Below are 21,161 nucleotides of genomic sequence, written 5' to 3' on the forward strand. Positions count from 1 at the left end.
TATGGTTGCTCAATCCACATCTCCAGACCCAATCCATGACCAGTCCTGGACCTTGAGATCCAGATTCCATTTTCTCAGCTATCAACTCCTGGATATCTCTCATTTCAAATCTGGTATGTTCAAAGTACACCCATCATTTTTCCTTCCAAATTTGCCCTCATTACCAACTTATCTATTTCTGTGAATGGCACCACCACTCTCCTAATCACCCAGGCTCAAAGTCTTTTTTTTTTTTAGGTTTTTTTTGCAAGGCAAATGGAGTTAAGTGGCTTGCCCAAGGCCACACAGCTAGGTAATTGTTAAGTGTTTGAGACCAGATTTGAACCAGGTACTCCTGACTCCAGGGCTGGTGCTTTATCCACTGCACCACCTAGCTGCCCCCAGGCTCAAAGTCTTAAAGTTATTTTTTGACTTTTCCTTCTCTTATATCACAACCAATCAGTTGTGAATATTACATCTGCCAATATCTTTAATACCTATCCTCTCTATTATATCTCCATTGCTACCACCATACTATGGGCCCTGATTACCTCTTACCTAATTATAATTAGAACTTCCACTGACCTCTCTGCCACCAGACTTTCCTATTTCCAATCCACTCCTGTGCTAACTAGCTAATCTAGGTAATTAGGTAGCTATGTAGCTAATGCAATTCCTGATGTAATGGTTCCCTTTCCTAGCATTCCTCTGCTTAAAACATTAATTAGTCCAAAATTGCCTAAATAAAGTATTGTGGCATAGTAGGACCTGAACTTGAAATCAGAAAGACCTGAGTTTGAATTATGCCTATCCCCTTAATCATGTTTAAACTTGTATTGTAATTGTTAATATACTTTCTCTCCTAAGCTAGATTTTCCTTGCAATATATTTACTTTTTATTTGTGAATACCCAGTACTTAGCACAGGACTAGGTTTTCAGTGGGCACTTATGTTTGTTGAATTGAAACATATCCTATTCAATCCCCAATGTATTCTCAATTTTCCTGTCCTCCATTCTTGCTTATGTCTGTTTTTCTAGTTGGAATGCTTTCTGTCCTTCCTACCAAAGTCCTACTGATCCCTCGAGGAATTTAATTATGTATTTCGCCTTGGAGTTTTTCCTTATTCCTTATCCTTATCTAGAAGTAATATGCCCTACTCCTACTTCAGACCCCTCACCTTAACTTCTCTAACACTTTGTATATTTTAGGGTCATTTTTATATTCTGTCCTATATTATCTGATACCTTATCATAATGATTAGTCAAATTAAATCATGATGAAGTCAAGGATTTTGTTCAATTTAATCTTTTAATTTCCCATGAGACCTAGAAAAATGCCAGGTGCCTTGTAGGCACTTGATAAATGTTTGTTGAATGATTTTGGTGGACAATAATCATGAGCTCTGATTTCAGAAAAGAAGGAATTGCTCATGAATTTGGGTAGGAATGTTCATTCTGCTCATCAAAGGCTCATTTCTTCAGTCAGCACAATAAACAATCTTAACAGTTATCTAGATAACATGACAACAAACAACATATTGATTTAATTGCTGATTGCTGTTTTAGGTATCATAGTATTATTCATATTCTATAAATGAATATGGGAAGGATTTATAAGCACTTATTATGACCTAAGCACTGGGAATAAAAATAGAATAATAAGATAGCATCTTCTTATGAGAAGAGGCAATACATACAGGTTTCAGCTGCAAGATAGATGGAAAAAACCCATGGTCCTTGGGGTACAGTGCCAAAGTAAATGTTAATATGAATTAGAATAGAGTGAAGCATCAAGTCCAACTTTGTTATTTTGTTTTTTGCTTTTTTTTTTTACAGATGGGAAACTGAGGCTCAGAAAAAGTAACAAGTTCACATAGAAACTTGCAAAGTTAGATCTTTTGACTCCCAGCACAGGTGCCTTTCTAAATATACCTGAGAAGTATATATAAAATATATAAGTAAACTTAAAACAAATGAATAATAAGGGTAACAGAAAAAAAAATCTTACTTTTGGTCCAGATGTTCCTGAAGGTCCATGTGTCTCTTCTTTGGCCTGTTGACATGATCCTCTATGTCTAAAAGGTAAAAATAAGAAATTATTTCACTCTATAACTGGAAACATTGATAAAAAAAAACTGGAAATTTGGAAGAGAGAAGTCTCTCAAACATCTTATATTATTTTTTAGCAAGTTGTTTAATTTCTCTTAGTTTTGCTTGTAAAAGGTCAGAGCGGGGGTAGCATTGTATTTGAAGTTAGGAAGACCTAACTTCAGACACTCACTTAAGCCCACTGACCCCAGGCTTTTCCTCTTTGGGTCCTACTTTCCTCATCTACAAAGTGAGGGGTTTGACTTTGATGACCTCTGAAGTTTCTTCTATCTCTAAATCCAATCCCATGATTCTCATCTGTTTTTCTCTGCAAAGGAAAATGACCTTTACAATGTAAATTAAAAGGAACAAGAATGACTCACAAGGGAGTTGATACTCAAAATAACTAGACAATGAGAGCTTCTGATTTTCCTTAATAGAATTAAGTGACCTGGCCCAGATAAACTACATTCTCAAGTTTTTTTAATTAATTTTTATTAAAGATATTATTTGAGTTTTACAATTTTCCCCCCAATCTTACTTCCCTCCCCCACCCCACCCCACGGAAAGCACATTCTCAAGTTTTAAAACAATTGGTACATATGATTGTTTAGTCACTGTCAGTCCTTATTTTATAGTCAATTGACCTGTGAACTTGACTTAGATTCCACTGAAACTTTGAGAATGAATCAAAAAAAGTAATGGTAGGCACATATAGGAAAATAATGATTAGTAAGATTCCTCCAGAACAGGTCATTCCAAACTGACCTCATTTTATTTCTTGATTGGATTACTAAGCTAGTAGCTGGGCAGGATTACTAAACCAGTAGCTGTGGACGTATGTAGTTTATGTAGCTTTTACCAAAGCTTTTTAAAAAAGTGTCTCATGCTTTTCTTGTGGAGAAGATGGAGAACCATCCGAATTACACAAGAATACAATTAGATGGATTCAGAACTGATGAAATAACCAATCAAAGAATAGTAAGTGGTTGAATGGAAATGATAAAGTGGAAATACTGGGCAGAAAGCAAATAATTAACTTTTCCATTCTGACTTACTCCCTGTAAAGCAAATCTTGTATAAATGTTATATTTTTCTAACACCTCCCCTTCTGCACTGCTCTTGGGTTGATAAACTATCTTGGGTTGATTAGAGGCTATCTATCTCACTACACTGTATCTGATCATAAATTTCCTCATATCCTGTACACTATTAACCTGTACATTGTGTCAAAAGTGATCATATCCAGACTGGTCCACTGAGACACACAAAGAATGTTGGGGTAACAATGTTGTCCAAGTAATGTAATGGGTAAAGTATCCTTGGCTATTTCTGATGTGAACTCCCTTTAAACCTTCCCCAATACCTCACAGCTCACCCTCCTTCCTTGCCTTTCCCTTTAAAAGTTCTGTTTATCTTTCCACATTTTACAAGTTATTAGAACTCCACTCACTTAAAAAGAAGCTTCACTTTTGCTCAAACATAAAAAACTTTATGTTTCATATCTCTGGGATTACTATCCCCATGAATACTTCTCAATCTGTTCAAAACCCAAACTCCCTCAGATAACTGACCCTAGTTCTCTAGAGGAGTACTGTTGAGCTTTTTGACATTTTGATCAGTGACTTGAAGAAAAAAAAAGCAAAGATGACAAGCTCATTCAATTTGTGGATTGGAAGGACAGCTAAAGGAATGGATAATAGGAAACAAAAAGCCTCTTTAGAGACTGAGTTAAATCTTATAAGATGAAATTCAATATGGATAAATGTCAAGTGTTACAACTGGGTTTTAAAAAAATCAGTTTCACAAGTATAAAAATGGGAGAGACATGGATAGGAGACAGTTATTCCAAAAAAGACCTGGGGATTTTAGTGGATTGTAAATTCAATATGAGCCAGTTGTGTGATGTGGCAACCAAAAAAGTTAATTCAATTTTGGGCTACCCTCAAGAAGCAGAACTTCTAGAAATAGGGAGGTGATAATACCCTGCTTCTGTCAGACTTCATCTGAATTTTTAGGTTCAGCTCTGAGCACCAGTTTAAGGACTGAAGAATGTCCAGAGGAAGGCAACTAAGAATGTGAAAAGGTAAGACTGGGCTGGAGAAGAGAAAATTCAGGGTGATTAGCTTTCTTCAAGTATTTGAAGTGCTGCAAGGGAGGATGGACTAGACTTAATCAGTTTGGTTCCAGAGGGCACAACCAGAAACAATGTTGACAAGATGGCAATTATAAAGAGACAAATTTAAGCTAGATGTCAGTTAAAAAAAAAACTCTTTAATTACTAGAGCAATATAAAAATGGAGTGGGTTTTCTTCATGAGATGTTGATTCGTCTTCAATCAGAAACTGAATGACCTCTTTGGGGATTATCTATTTATCTATTTATCTTTCTGTCTGGCTATCTATCTATCTATCTAGAGATAAATATATAGTGGGGATTCTTTTGGGGGTATGGGTTGGATTTAATACCCACTGAGTTCCCTTCCAACTCTCAAATTTTTGTTTTATGTTACAGTTAGATGATATTAGAAAAGACTTTAAGCTCAAAAGTTCACATTTAGCCTATGTTCCACCTACCTATGTCCCCCTAGAAAAGAAGTTTAACTGACCCTCTTCCTTCTCAAACTTCCCTCAGGCATCCTTCCCTTTATGACTTTTTCCCTTTAAGTATGTCCTAGAGAATTGCTTAAGTGAATTTTACTAGCATAGAAAAGACTGTAGGGAGAAGAGGGCTGGAGAAAGAATCAATTTATGATTCATAGGTATCGCCACTTCCCTAAAAACGATACTTCATGGATGTGAATGTCTAATCATTGGATAAGAAGGAAAGAATTGGAAATAGCCTAGTGTGGAAGTGGTATGACACCAGACACATGAGTGTAGAAGCCCAGAAAGTGTGGCCTCATAAACCTTCAGGAAGTCTAATAAATGAAGTAATGATAGAACTCAGAAGATAGACTCATATAGACATGTCAACCACTAACGGTTCCTCTTCAAAAAAGGAAAGACATATCTATTCATCACTATGGAAGAGAAACATAATGACAAAATTTTTGAATTTTGTGCTTTACTAGAAAACCAAAAGTGAGCTGGAAGTATTAATATAGATATAGGTTTTTTCTCTAAGACATGGGTAGACCAGGGTAGATCACTATTCCAAATTGAAACCTCATTTCAATTTAATTCATAGGGTTTTAGATACAATCCCAAAATCTCAGAATTATGAGGGACCCAAGAATTCATTGAAACTGAAGACAGAATTACCTATTATATCCCCAACAAGTTGTCATTCTATCTCTTGACAACCTTCAAGGGTAGGGAAGGCTCATATAACATTAGGGATCTTAAGAGATATAGTCTAGCTCTCTCATTTGACCAAGGTGGGAGACTAAAGTCTAAAAAGGGTAAGTGACTTGTCTAAATTCAAACAGCTAGTCATTTGCAAAGTTGGGGAACCTGGGTCTGCAGTCTAGTGCCTTCCATTGTATTATTCATTTTCCCTTCCTTCTTCCCTTCTTCCCTGTGTACTGACTTAGTGAGGTAAAAATAGAGAAGGTAGGAGAAAATTAGCACCTGGGCCCTCGAGTATGGTAGAGGAACTTGGCAAAAGTTGTATAAAGTTTTGAATTGCTATCTTCCCAATCAACTTTTTTTCCTTGGGCCACCACACCTCACTGTTCTTCATCCCCTTCATTCTTCCTTTCAGTTGGAGTCGCTTTTGCAAAGTCAGTTTCTCTGCCTCAATCATCTTCCTTTTGTCTTCTCTTTCTTCCTCTGAGTTTTCTGTATTTTTCTTTTTCTCTTCCTTTTCATCATTGATTTTTTCTTTCTCCATCCTCTTTTCTTTCTCTTCTTTGTGTTTTTCTTTCTTTATACATTCTTTTTTCTCCTGCATTCTTTCTTTCTTTACTTTCTCTTCTTTTCCCTTTTTATGTTTTTCATTCTTTCTTGTATCTTTCTTTCCCATTACTCCCCCATTCTTTGCTCTCTCTTCTTTCTGTCTTTCTTTCTTCACTCTTCCTTCACTTTGTTCCTTTTCATTCTCCTTATCCTTGATTTCTTCTGTCTCCTCCAATTTCATTTTTTCCTTTTTTTCCAGTTTGACTTTTTTTTCTTCCTGCTTTTCCTTACACTTTTCTTCATTCTCTATTAGACCACTGGTAAACAAATTGATATCAATAATTAGGCATATCTGAATGGCAACTGGTTGTTAGTTGATTGGTTTGGATGATTGTTAATAATTTGGAAAGCAAAAAAAGGTAAAGATTTCAATTCCAGGAAGAAAGAATCTGAACCTAGTGTTTTTGGTTGGGGTAGGTAGTGCTGATGAAAAAACAGAATTTTTGTTAGTAACAATTTTTATTTATATAGTGTTTGGTGGTTTGCAAAATCCTCTCTTGCAATCTCATGAGATACAAAGATGAGGATCCTGAGGCTAAAGGAAAAGTAACTTTCCCAAAGTCACGCAGGTATTAATGCTGGGACTGTAACTCAAAGCCAAGTCTTCTAATTCCAGCTCTACTGTTTTTAACCAATTATAATAGACTACCTCTTCAGGAAAGCAGCTTAAATTTATATTAAGGATCTCTACCAACTCTAAAATTTCAAAGTTCCTAACAAAATCAATGGACATACCTGCTTCTATAGAGAAAGATTAAATTATGGCAGAGCTTAGAGAAAATGGATATAAGAACTTGAATAAAAAGAATTATAGGGGCATATCTAGAAATCTAGTTGAAATGAGACTTCAGTAAAGACCATGGATATCCATGCACAGAATCCATGCATGTAATATAGTTGTACAATATTTAAGTTGGAAGCTGGTTTGTAACTGCAGAGGGCATTTGAGGGCATAGTCTCATTTGGTCATACTCAGGTCAAAGCTTCAAGTTCTTTTTAGTCCCCTCTTCTATTTCTATATGTTTCTATCCCCTTTCTTCTCTCTTCTCCCTTTACCTGTACAGATAAAAAAAACCCTGAAATTTATAGAGGATCATACAGCAGTAGGCAGACACCAGACTGGAACTTAAGACTATGATTCTTAGGTGCACTTTTTTTTTGGCAAGGCAATGGGGTTAAATGACTTGCCCAAGGTCACATAGCTAGGTAATTATTAAGTGTCTGAGGTCACATTTGAACTCAGGTCCTCCTGACTCCAGGGCTGGTGCTCTAAGAACTGTGCCACCTAACTGCCCCATAAGCTCCACCTAACTGCCCCCTCAGATGCACTTTTCATGCTGTCACCCTCTATATAAATAATGACAATAATTCAATAAATTCAATTTAATCCAATAAATTGAATTATCAAATATGAAGAATTTCACGTGACTTGAAAAATGAGCATTTCAAATTTCATTGGAAAAGCATCAGTCTGATGACTCCAGGATGAAAACTTTTGGATTGTTTCCCATCCATCTCACTGCTATAATTTACTAAAATGAGTCAAATTAGCCCAAATCACACTTACCTCATGTTTGAATAAGAACAAAAGTGATCTGAACTTTGTAATTCATTTCCTGGAAGATACAAGAAATAAATGATGCCATTATGAAAAATCTCATGAGATAGGGAATGAAAAGGCCATCCAGTTTGAATCTCTCAGTTTACAAATGAAGAAATCAATTCAGGAAGGGGGACACAAAGATATGGAAGGCATAGTTCCTATCTGCAAGGAATTTACTGTCTACAACGTGGGGAGAAAGTATAAAAGTGAAGGTACTTTTGAGCAAAGTGTGTAATTGTTTATAGTGTAAATGTTTATAGCAGTCATTACAGCAGTGAACTGAGTGGAACACAGAACCATAGATCTAGAGCTGGGAGGGATTTTATTGATCATCTAGTTCAACCGACCCATTTTATAGATAAGAGGCTACCCAAGATTGAAATTAGTAGCAAAGAAAGATTTGATCTGGGTCCTTTGACTCCAAATCCACTGTTCTCCTCACTGCATCATCAATACCTTATTCCCTGTTCATTTGAAAATTCTGTCAACCCACTGGATAAAGGTAATGTGTAAATTCTTTTGAAGGTCAACACATATCTTCTGGGAACAAAGTGATGCAGTTCCAAAAGCAAAAGGAAACTCAAAATAAGTAAGGGCAACCTAAGCAAAGATATTTTGTCAGGAATGTTGATTAGGGGATATTAGTTATAAGGAATATTAATAATATTTCAATAACAATAATAATAGTTGACATTTATATAATGCTTTAACATTTCAAAGAATTTTACATGTATTACTCTTCTTAGAGCTTCACAACTACCTTGTGAGACAAATGTTTATTATCTTCATTTTAATAGATCAGGAAACTGAGACATAGGGAGGTTAAGTGATTTACCATAAGCCACTCTATAATTGTCTGGGATTGGATCTGAACCTACACCTTTCTGAATCCAAATTAAGCACTCTGCTTAGTATTACACTAGTCTCATTGGTTACCCTGCAAGATCATTTCTAACTCAGATTATTTGAATCTATAAGGATGAAGAAGAGGACTGAAGGTAATAAAACTCCAAACATTAAGGACAGGATTCTATATGTAGAAAATATCTCTAAGAATACAAATAACCAACATTTGCAGAGCACTTTAAAATTTGCAAAATGTTTTACATATATTTCATATTGCCCCCTCCAACAGATTGCATCTATCATCCCCACTCTTTCACTTATCTTAAATCTCTCCCTACCTATAGTCTTCTTCCCTACTATCTACAAATATCATCATTTCTTTCCATCTTTGAAAACCCTCCCTTGATCCTTTCTTTCCCCATCTTATATCCTCTGTTCCCTTGGTGTCTAAAGTCCTTGAGAAAGGCCATTGACAATAGATACTATCAATTCCTCTCCTCTCACCCTCTGCTTAATGATTAACAATCTGGCTTCCAAATTCATCATCCCAATGGAACAGCCATCTATGAAGTTACCAATAATCTTTGTTTTGCCAAATCCAATGACCTTTTATCAACCTTCATTTTTCTCTTTTTTTGGTAACCTTTGAAACTGTTGATTACTCTCTTTTCCTGGATACTCTCCTCTCTAGAATTTTGGGACATCTCTCTCTCTCTCTCTCCTGTTTCTCTTCCTATCTTATCTATCTTCTTTGCTAGATTCTCATCCAGGTCATGCCCACTAATGATAGGTGTCCCTTAGGCTTTGTCCTGGGCCCTCTTCTTTTTTCTTTCTATACCATATCTCTTGTTAATTTCATTACCTCCCATGAATTTAATTATCTTTATGCTGAAGATTTGCAAATCTATCTTTTATTTTTTAATTTTTTTTTCTTTTGCAAGGCAATTGGGTTAAGTGGCTTGCCCAAGGCCACACGGGTAATTATTGAGTGTTTGAGACCAGATTTGAATTCAGGTACTCCTAACTCTAGGGCTGGTGCACCATCCACTGCACCACCTAGCCTCCCCAAAATCTATCTTGCTAACCTCCAATCTCACATCTCCAATTGCTTTTCAGACATCTCAGATTTGATGTCCATGGACAACAATATGTCCAAAACAGAACTCATTATTTTTCCTTAAACCCTCTCCCATCCAAATTTCCTTATTATTATTATTGAGGGTACCACCACCCTCCCAATTCATCTGGCTCTCAGCCTAGAGTGCCATCCTTAACTTCTCACTCTCTCTCACCCTCTCCCATATCGAATTCAAATTGGCCTTTTTTTGCTTGTTTTGTTCTTATCTTTGCAATATCTTTCATATGTGCCCCCTTTCTCTTCGATGATACCATCACCACTCTAATGCAGGTCTTTGTCATCTCATCCTTGGTCAATTGCACTAGCCTTCTGGTTAGACTGTCTGCCTCAAGTCTTTACCCACTCCATTCAATTCTCACCAAAATGATTTTCTTAAAACACAGATCTAAGCACATCACCTCCATACTCAATAACTTGTAGTGGCTCCCATCCATCTTCAGATTGAATGTATATTCTGGCATTCAAAGCCCTTCATAATGTAACCTGATATGTCCAGCCTATGGGTCAGTGGCAAATCTTCCTGGCTTAATAACCCTTCTTTTCCAGAGCTGCATGTATGGTTTGATACTGACCTTGTTGTTGTTCCACACAGAAGACTCTCCCTCTCTTGGTTCAATGACCAGCTATGGATTAGGATGACTGGAGATGACTCTGGATGCAAGGCAATCAGGATTAAGTGACTTGCCAAGGTCATACAGCTAGTAAGCATCAAGTATGAGAGGTTGGATTCATACTCCTGTCCTCCTGACTCCAAGGCCAGTGCTATCCACTGCACCATGGGCAACTAGATGGCACAGTGGATAGAGCACTGGCCTTGGAATCAGGAGGACAGAAGTTTGAATCCAGCCTCTGACACTTACCAGCTGTGTGACCTTGGATAAGTCACTTAACCCTGGTTGCCTGGCATCTAGACCCATCTCCAGTCATCCTGATTCATATCTGCGCACTGGACCCAGATGGCTCTGGAGGAGAAAGTGAGGCTGGTGTGACTTAGCACACCACCCCTTCACTCAAATACAATTCAAATGTTTGTCATGGCATCACCTTACTGCTGCTGTGATCTTCTTTGAAAATGAAGTAAAAACATTATTATTATTTATTCTGTATATAGCTTGTTTGCGCATATTTATTTGTAGTCTCTTCCATTAGATTGTGAGCTCCTTGAGAGCAAGGACTATCTTTTGCCCCTTTTTTTGTATTCCTAGAACTTAGTACAGTACCTGGCCCACAGTATAAAGCTTATTGATTGACTGATGATCCTTGACTTCTAGTACTCACAGTCTAGTAGGGGAATTTGGGACTGCTCAGATTTAGCCCTGTTGGTAGAAGGTGCACAAAAGTTCTTTACTGTAGCCTTTCTTTTGCTGTCAGTAAATTATACGAATAGGGGATAGGGAAATATGGGGAAGTCTCTTAACCAAGAAGAGAAAGTACTTTCTCTGCAACTTAAGTTTTAGCTATCTAGAAAACTAAGAGGCTAAGTGATTTGTCCAGCTTATGGGTCAGTGGCAAGTCTTCCTGGCTATAAATAATACCTAAATCCTTTGAGTTGTGTCCCTCCCTTATATCCATATACTGTGATGAAGAGAGAAGACAGGAACACAAAATGATCAAAATTTTTGCTGTTCAGTTATTTCTAGTCCTTTCTTATTTGTTTGTTTCCCCATTTGGTATTTTCTTGAATAAAAATACTGGAATGGTTTGTTCTTTCTTTTCTAGCTTATTTTATAGATGAAGAAACTCAAATGGGGTTAAGTGACTTTCCCAGGGTCACACAAGTAATAAGTGTCTGAGGTCATATTTGAATTCAGGAAGATGAGTCTTCTTGACTTTAGGCTGACACTCTATTCCCTGCATCACCTAGCTATCCCTATACTTATAACTCTAATAGTGGACAAAATGGTTAGACTTTGTTCTCTGTATTTTTTTTTGTAATGCAGGACTATAGAAAGATAGTCCTGCATTACAAAAATACTATAGAAAGATATAATACAGAATACTAGGAGTATATACATATATAATATTTATTCTAGTATTCTATATAATATACTATAGAAAGATATATAATAGGTTCAATAGTCTGCAGCATGTTATCAATGATGGGTCTTCACACAGGAAAAGATAAGAAACTGATGGAGTGTGTGTGTGTGTGTGTGTGTGTGTGTGTGTGTGTGCACTGAGTGAAATCAAAAGACAGAGGCATCTAGTGGATAGAGTACCAGCCAGGAGGCAAGAGGACCTGAGTTCAAATCCAGCCTCTGACACTTAATATTTACTTAGCTGTGTGATCTTGGGTATGCCACTTTACCCCATTACCTTGCAAACCTCCTCCCCACCACCAAAAAAGAGAAACTTATGAATACTGTGATTCTGGGCAAGTCACTTAACCTTGATTGCCTCATAAGAAAAGAAAAGAAAAGAAAAGAAAAAGACTTAGAGAAAGATCTTTAACAGATTGGATAGAACCCCTGTTAAAAAGAGGACAAAAATGAGAGCTGGACAGGATTCAGAGTCATGAATGTCTTTCCATCTTCATGGTTGGAGGAAGTACCAAAGTAATAAGATCATGGATTTTTTGAAGTTCTGATTTAAATTAGCTATGTTGGTATCCTAATCCCCCTTCAGATTGTAATCTCCACGAAGGCAGGTACTATTCTATTTTAAGATTCTCATCTCCTTCAGCATCTAGCATCTGCAAACAGAAGCAGCTAGGCAAATGTGAATTGAATTAAATGAATTGGATTGAATAAATGTCTTCCCTATGAGGCACAGAGGAGACATTTTTTCAGGATGGGAAAATCAGAATGTTTGTCAGTGGAAGGGAAGGAGCCAGTAGAAAAGGGATGATTCAGGAGATGGGGAAACTACATGAATTGTTTCATATTTTTTTGAGATGAAGTAGAATTAAAAGTGAGAGAAAGAGAGGGATTTTTAAAAAATATTAAAATGTAAGTATTTAATTTGAATTTAAATGCATTTTTTTAAAAAGTCACCTACTTGTGTCTTGGGCTTTTAGACTTGTCTCCTCAGGAATTTGTACTGCTTTATGAGAAACTTGTGGAGTTGATGCTTCCTCTGTTTGAGTAGCACAAGTCTCAATTTCCTTTGCAGGTTCCATTATAGTTAGTGGATCAACATTCAATATCACTGATTCTTCACAAAGGATTTTTTCCCCCTTCTCGATGTTATCACTTTCTTTGCCTTTTGATGTATTGTCAAGAAAGCTGTTGGGTAATAGATACATATGTGTTTGCATGTTTATGTGTGCATAGTAGATAAAAGGAATCCAAGGGAAAAAACTGTATTATGAAGGGAAGCACTTTCTGCAGAAGAGGCAGGAGGAAGAGGGAGACCACTCCTCTGCCTCTCATCTAGCCACTTGAACAAGAAGAAGCTGCAGCAGTAAGTAAGGGCTGAACCAAAATTTAGGCCCAGCTAATTGGTGCCCTCTTCTAGCTAGGGGGACACCTCTGTCTATCTACCTTGTCTTCCCCCAGTTATCCCAGAGAGAAAAAACTACAGTAGCAGTCTTAGAGTGACTCAAATCCAGGTCTCTCTGAAAATAGTACTCTCCAAAGGATGTCTTAAGAATCATGAACTTTATTCCCTTTAATTCGGAAAAAAAACCAGATGTCTTATTGTCTGATCTGGTTACCTCTGAGAATTCTGTTCTCTTTAAGGATATGATTTCTCTCTCATCACACCCAGTTTGGATCAAGGTACAACATGGAAACAAAGTAAAGACTGACAGAGTGCTATCTGTGGGGTGGGGGTGGGGGGAGGGAAGCAAGATTGGGGGAAAATTGTAAAACTCAAATAATATCTTTAATAAAAATTTTAAAAAAAGAAAAAAAAGAATCATGAACTTGACTATTATCCATCTGTCTTGCATGCTACTATTCCTATGGCTCACATATTTCCAATTCTTATTTTTCGGCTTATTCCTCTATTAATCACTGACCACACAAAAGTATTATTCCTAACTTCCACTTCTTGTTCTCTTATTATCATTCTCCTTAATCCTGCCTCTATATCATACAAACCCATCCCACCTCTTCTATGCACTATGCAATGCCTGTTTCAAAATGATCAGATTTCCCTTCTTCCCTTTCTTTTCTCTTCAAAGTTCTTTGCTCTACCAGCTATCACTAAGATTGTATGTACTCTGACAACACATGCCCAGCCAACCATCTTCACTAATGGCCATATCTCATCTTGTACCTTCCTCCCACCTCCATCACATAGATCCTGGAGGGAAAGTTAGAATATTCCTACATCCCCACTGCCACTTCCAAATGTTCTTAGAAATTTCTTATCCATTAAAGTTCACTCAATTAAAATTTTTTCCATCCTATTCAAATCAATGGTGGCTATTGTATACTATCCACCCAAATCTACCCCAATAGTTTCCCATCAAACTCTTTAATCCTCCAATTCCTCATTCCTTTAAGTTGAATCAATTCCTCACTACATGTCAGTCACACATAGGAGTGGCCTTTCCTTGAAGAGTTCACCATTACTTAGAAGTGTTCCATTTTCTTAATTAGAAACTTTGACATTCCTCTATATAACCTACCATCATACCATTTCTCCTTGTCTCACTCTTTCTAAAACTATTCTAAGCCCTCATAATGACCCTCCAATCCCTCTACCTCCTTCAGTATTTTCTCAAACACCCCCGCCCCAAAGGGTCTAGACATATTATTTCAAGAAATCTTAAAACTGCCAAGGTCTCTAAGAACTAGAAGGCAAAATAAAAACAAAGGAATTAACTGGTGATTTTCTGAAACAAACCCCTAAGTAAAAATCCCCAGTAACATCAAAGCCAAAATCCATAGTTCTTAGGTCAAAGAAAAAAGACTAAAAGAAGTTGGAATAAAAGAATTCATGTGCCAGGGAGCCAGAATCTGGTATGATTTTGCACCCACCACATGAAGAAACAAAGAACTTGGAATACAATGTTACAGAAGGGATATAGATTTATAGTTAAAATGAATTTACCCAGGAAAAACTGAGTGTAAATCCTATTTGGGGATGGATTAGGAAGAATAGATGTTTAAGGAAATAGAGGACTTTCAAACATTCTTGATGAAGAGTCTAGAAAAATTATACAGAAACTTTGAAGTTCAAACACACATGTCAAGAGAAATGTGTAAAAAACAAACAGGAAAGAACAATAACAATGGATTTAACAAGGATTAATTGCTTATATTTAAAAATGCAGAGAGATACATGTATCCTTTCTGAATCTAAATTATTATCAAGGGCATAGAGGGCCATCGAATTAGCCAAGACCTGGTAAGAATTTTAATAAGTCTTGATGATCTTAAGAGAAGAATGGAAAGAAAGGGGAAGAGAAATAAATACCTGGGGGAAGTTAGGGGAAACTATCTCAAATAATCAGGATGTGCAAGCAGATTGCTACACATTATAAGGAGTCTGTTGGGGAAGAGCAATTGTCATATGAAACTCACTTTTGTCTGAATTGGCTAAAGGAGGGAACAATATATACACACACACATATAGACACATGAAGTTGGGTGTAAAAATATATTTCATTCAACAGGGAAATAGGAAGGGCAGGAGAGAAAGATGAAGTGAACATTAGAGGGAGAGTAGATTAAAGGAGGAATTATAGTCCTGGGCAAAACAAATTCTTATTTATAGTGCTTTTTGAGATGGCAAAGAATGAGACTCTAAGAGGGTACCCATTGATTGGTGAATGTCTAAACAAGTTATGGCATATAAATAGTTTGGAATATAATTGTGTTATAAAAAATAATGGAGGTGATGATTTCAGAGAACCTGGAAAAACTTATGTAAAATGAATAGAACCAAAAAACCAGTTTATACAGTGAAAGTAAAGTGGCAAAGATAAAAAAATTCTATAAGAATAGGAACTCTGATCAGTTATGTCCAACCATGATTCCAAAGAAGCACGATGAAATTGTAGCCCCCCACACTTACTGATATCTATATCAGGTGAAGGACTCAGAAAGAAATGTACATTTTTTTGGACTTGGACAATTGGGGAATTTGTATTGCCTGTAAAAGAGATTGTTTTTTGTCTTTGTTTTATTCTCAATTTATGGGGAGGATTGGCACTTGCATTAAGAGGAAGAGAAGGCAGCCTTTTGCTAATTGAAAACAATGAAATTTAACTTAAAAAGATGAGACTCTAAGGAACTCATGTTATTGGAAAAACCTGGAAATCTAAATGTATAATGTCAGGTGGATGATCAGGCCTGGAAGTCTTTAGCTTATATCAGGAGGTCAGATGAAACTGTTAGGAGGTCTAGAATACTTAGGGAGAAGGCCTGGGAAACATTAAGAGACAGATGGTAAAGACTAGAAATCCTTCTTAGAGAAAGAAATCGATTTTGTGACTCTTAAGTATTGTAAGCAAATATGCAGCCTGGATGGATTCTGGGAAACCTATGATTGAAGTTGGGGAGTGACCAAGGGCCAGGTAAACTCCCAGTATTGGCTGGTCCTTGAGCTGCCTGCTCATTCCTTATGGATTCTTATGTGACTTTCAGGGTTAGGGAAAGTCAGAAAGGGAGACATTAAGAGGGTGGTTGTGCCTTTGAGAGAAATAATAGTCTCCAACATTTGGAAGAAGGAAACTTTTGAAGGAAAAAGATACTAAATTCAGTTTTAGGCAACTTGAATTTGAGATCTCTGGGATATCTAATTTTGAAATATCCAATAGGCAATTGTGCAACCAAAACTCAGGGTAGCAAACTACAGCTGGTTATCTGAATCTGATAATCATCTGCATAAAGATGCACATTAAACCATTAGAGGTGATGAATGGCAGGCTAATGGAAATTTATGTGGTGGGTAGTTAGGAGATATCAAAGGATTTTGAACAGAGTAGTAGTATAGTCTGAGCTTTGCATAAGAGAAGTTAATCCATTAATTAATAGTGTGATAAATAAATTAGAGGGGAAAGAGAAGAGAGGAAGATGGCTATAGTAAGTATATCCCTCCTGTGTTTTTAGTGCTGCCCCAGTCCTACTTCTTGTTTATCTTTAATTGCTATAAGTATACACAGTCTCTTAGCCTTGTTCAGAGATCAATAGAAGTATATTTCAAAGATTAACACCTAATTGAAGATTTCTGAATGAACGAATGAACTAAAACTTAAGCTCTTACTAAGTGCTACGTATATATTTTTATTTTATTTTATTTTAGGTTTTTGCAAGGCAAACAGGGTTAAGTGGCTTGCCCAAGGCCGCACAGCTAGGTAATTATTAAGTATCTGAGACCAGATTTGAACCCAGGTACTCCCGACTCCAGGGCCGGTGCTTTATCCACTATGCCACCTAGCCAACCCCAAGAGCTACATATATAAAGAAAAAAGTAAGAGATTTCTTTACTGAAGGAGATTACATTCTACTATGGGAAAGTTGCCTCAGGTACTGAGAGGCTAAAGGACTAGCCCATGTTCTCATAAAATGAGTCACAGGCAGTACTTGAACATAGGTCTTCAACACTCCACAGCTGGTCCTCTAACTAATTGTTAATAATTGAGAATGTTTACATTGTACCCTCTATGTGTCAGACTCTTTTAAACTTTACAACCTTCTCATTTGCTCACCCCAACCACCCTTGAAGATAAGTGCTATTATCATATTTTACAGATGAGGAAATGGAGGTAAACAGGGAAACAGCTAGATTTGAACTTAGTACTGAATCCAGGCCCATCACTCTATTAACTGTTTCACTTAACTGTCTCTACATTACAATATTGCCTCTATATTCAACTATAAAATGGAATGATTAAGGTAATTCATGAAATTGTAAAATTATTAAAGTCATGTTAATGACTGAAGTTGTTAGAAGTTTTGAGGAGTAGGTGATTTTATGTAACGGGTATAATCTCATATATCAGGGAAATAATTTCACATTCTGGGATAAAGATTGGAACTATAAATTCATTGCTATATGGGACTCCTGGAATTGGAAATTTATGTAAATTGATATCTAATTGATGTAAATTGTTATGTAAATTGATAACTTTTCTGCAAATTATAGTCTTTCAAAGTTACCCAGAACACCGAGAAGTTAAGTAACTTGCCCAAGATTCCACAGCCAATTCGTCAGAAGTAGTTCTTGAAAGTCTTTCTATCTGTGAGACCAGTGTTAAATTCCACCACCACCACCACCACTCCACCCCCACATCGCTGCCTCCCTTCAAATTCACAGAGCTACCTTTTATATACACCCTCTTGATCTTTTTACCTTGCTCCAATCTGAAAAGTGTCACCACTCCCTGGAAAAAAAAAAAGACAGGGTCATCCTGAGTTTCCATCATCAGGGAGATCTACTTGCCCAAGAACTATTTCTTTGGGGAAAGGGGCAATCCTTATTACTGATAAGTAGCACTAGAGAAATAAAGCCTTTCTCTTCGAGTCCCTCAATCTAAAAACCTGGTATCTGATTCCCTCTTCTTTTTTAAGCCCCCCATTTCTGATCAATCTTTAAAGTCTTGTTAATGTTTCCATAATATTAATAAATGTTTTCATAAGGTTAATAAAAGTTTTCAATTATAAAGTACTTTATTGTTTACATTTTCCTCAAGGTTTTTGCTACAGGTGCCTATTGAAAATTCACAAAGGAACTCAGTTTTTCCCAGACCAAAGAGAATCCAAAGAAAAACGATAATGTCTTCATCCATGCTAAGACTACACAAAAAGACAACGAGTAAGCACCAACTCTAGAGAAAGCAACATAATCTGAAAATTACTTCAGAGGCCCTAAAGCTGGCAGCACTTTGTACAAGAGAGCAAGAAACCTCAAAGGAGATGGACAATTGCAATGTTATTTTTTAAATTTTATTAATTTTAAAATTTTGTTTCAAATTGTCTCTCCCTCCTCCCCATTCTGTACTAGAAAAGACCCGTATTTGACATATACATTTTATATATACATATATGTGTGTATAAATATAAATATGTATATGTATATATATAAGTATGTACATACTTCTACCAATTCTTTCTCTGGAGGTAGATTGCATCTTCCTTCATAGAGGTTTTTGGTTTTTCTTTTGTTTATTTTGCTTTTTTAGGTTTTTGCAAGGCAATGGGGTTAAGTGGCTTGCCCAAGGCCATGTGGCTAGGTAATTATTAAGTGTCTGAGACCAGATTTGAACCCAGGTACTCCTGACTCCAGGGCCGGTGCTTTATCCACTGCGCCACCTAGCCGCCCCTCCTTCATAGAGTTTTTGTAGTTGATTTGAGTATTTGTAAGAATAACAAGTTTGTTCACAGTTCTAAGAATAATTATTTTAGTATTACTTTATACCACATTCTCTTGATTCTGCTTACATAACTTCATTATTTCATGAAAATCTTTCCATCTTTTTCTAAAAGTAACTGTATGGGCATCACTTTAGGAAAACTATGTCCTAGGAAAGATTTAAGTAACTTAAAAAGGTTAAAGTCTCCCACTATATCCAAGGCCATCTCCAGTCATCCTGATTCATTTCTGGACACTGGGCCCAGATAGCTATGAAGGAAAAAGTGAGGCTGGTACTGCACAGCCCCTTCCCTCACCTAAATTCAATTCAATTGCATGTCATGGCATCTCTTCCCTAATGTCATGGGCTTCTTTGAAAAAAAAAAAAGGACAAGTATTATCAAAAGCAACTAGTTCATTTTTTATAGCACAGTAGTATTCTATCATAATACAGTAAGACTCCATCATATATCATGATTTGTACAGTCATCCCCCAATTGATGGGTATCCCCTCAATTTCAGATTCTTGCAAACACAAAGAGAGCTATTATAAATATTTTAGAACATAATAGCTTTTTTCCTTTTTTTCCCTTGATCACCTCAGGAAACTAACCTAATCGTGGTACTGCTGGGTCAAAGGATATACAGTTTATAACTCTTTGGATATAATTCCAGATTGCGCAATAGAAAATTGAAATGTTCTGAACACAGGTGAAATTTTGGGAGCTAGAAGCATTATGACAAAGATGCTCCAGAAAGGCTGGAAGTTCACAGCACCCTGATCTAAGTAAGATGTTTGAGAAGACCCTGAAGATTGAAGCATAGGACCTTACCATCCCATTCAAGAGTGTGGTTGAGGATTGAGACTGGTTCTGGTACAGAGTCCCAAATCAGGCTTGAGGCTGAAGATATTAGTAGACAGAAGACATTGAACTCTAGGAAGAATGTTATAGTTTATGAGATGCCTAATAGGTATCTGCAGAAGGAAAGAATCATTCTATAACATCCAAAAACAGAGCCTTAGAGGAAAAAAATGGCTTAGCCACAGTGACTATGACCAAGGAGAAATGAAGGAAGAGGATTAAAAAAAATTGTAACAGAAATAAGAGAACTAGAAGAAAAAAAGTGAAAAATAAATAACAATATAAAAGGTAGAAAATCATATTCAAATAATGAATTCTCTAAAATTTGGAATGGGGATATATATTAGCTCACAACTTAATCCATGAGAGACAACAAGTGTAAAAAAATTGTCTAGTATCCCAAACAACTGACCTGGAAAGCAGATCAAAGAGTGATAATTTAAGTATCATCAGACTCTCTGAAAACCATGACTGAAATAAAAAACCTGGTTATCATATTTCAAATTATAAGCGAAAACTTCTCAGATCTATAAGAACCAGAGGGCAAACTAAAAATCGAAAGAGTTCAATTGGTCACCATCTGAAAGAAGTTTCCAAAGGAAAAATTCTCAAAATGCCATGCCCAAAATCTAGAGTTTTCAGATCAAAGAAAAAAATATATCATGTAGCACCCCTTCTAGGATACTCATCCAACTTACACTAAAACCTTTAGTTTGGATACCCAGAGGATAGAAACTCATTCTTCTGAATTTGTTCACACCTAGTTCATACTTCTAATTAATTTAATAACAAGATCAGGTGACATTTTAAACATAAACATTTTGGGAAAATAGGGAAAAGAAGGGATTCCACAAATCTCCTTTGATTTGGGTATGAACTTGATACCTAAACCAGGGAGAGACAAAGCAGAGAAAAGAAAATATAAACTAATATTCCTAATATATATGAACACAAAATTATTTAATAAAATATCAGCATAAAGATTACAATATATTCAAAAGATTACATAGTATATACACAATTTCAAGTTGTATACACACATACATACATACATAGATGAACTAGAAAAGTAATGTTGGTTCAAACTTAGGAAAATTATAAATATAGCCCTTAAAGCTAGTGATCTCTTTTTGCTGATAATCTATATTCTTCATGCACATGTATACATACACATACATTTATTTATCTTTCTGTTTCTCTATCTGCCTATCTATTTATCATGAACATAGTTGTTTACATGTTGTCTCCCCCCTTTAGATGTTGAACTTTTTGAGAACAGGGATTGTCTTTTACCTTTCTTTGTAAACCACTTAGCACAATGACTGACACAAGGCAAATATTCACTAAATGCTTATTAACTGACTGAGCCTTGTGGAAGGATATTGTTAAAAAGTTCCTCTTCAGTTACTTTAGTTTCTCTATAAGAAATTTTCAGTTTTTCTATAAAGGAAATACTATTTTTTTTCCCAACCTAAAATCCTTTCCAGACTTCCCCTTT

General features: G+C 36.3%; 1 protein-coding gene across 5 annotated transcripts in view; it reads right to left on the reverse strand.

The window, feature by feature from the left end:
* The window catches only part of LOC141514628 (uncharacterized), a 69,896-nt gene that overhangs the window by 41,312 nt on the left and 7,423 nt on the right, over positions 1-21,161 (reverse strand). For 4 of the 5 annotated variants that reach the window (XR_012476071.1, XM_074225601.1, XM_074225599.1 and 1 more), the window contains 6 exons: positions 19,634-19,735; positions 17,802-17,832; positions 12,552-12,778; positions 7,535-7,583; positions 5,641-6,224; positions 1,989-2,055 (listed from right to left, as the gene is read on the reverse strand). Coding sequence is in view for 4 of the 5 variants with exons in the window: in XM_074225601.1 (XP_074081702.1) it covers positions 1,989-2,055; positions 5,641-6,224; positions 7,535-7,583; positions 12,552-12,778; positions 17,802-17,832; positions 19,634-19,735 (1,060 nt within the window). In the remaining variant the exon portion in view is untranslated. The remainder of the gene's footprint in view (positions 1-1,988; positions 2,056-5,640; positions 6,225-7,534; positions 7,584-12,551; positions 12,779-17,801; positions 17,833-19,633; positions 19,736-21,161) is intronic. The other variant, XM_074225600.1, reaches the window with a different exon arrangement.

This window comes from Macrotis lagotis, chromosome 2, assembly GCF_037893015.1.
Source record: "Macrotis lagotis isolate mMagLag1 chromosome 2, bilby.v1.9.chrom.fasta, whole genome shotgun sequence".
Classification (NCBI taxonomy): domain Eukaryota; kingdom Metazoa; phylum Chordata; class Mammalia; order Peramelemorphia; family Peramelidae; genus Macrotis; species Macrotis lagotis.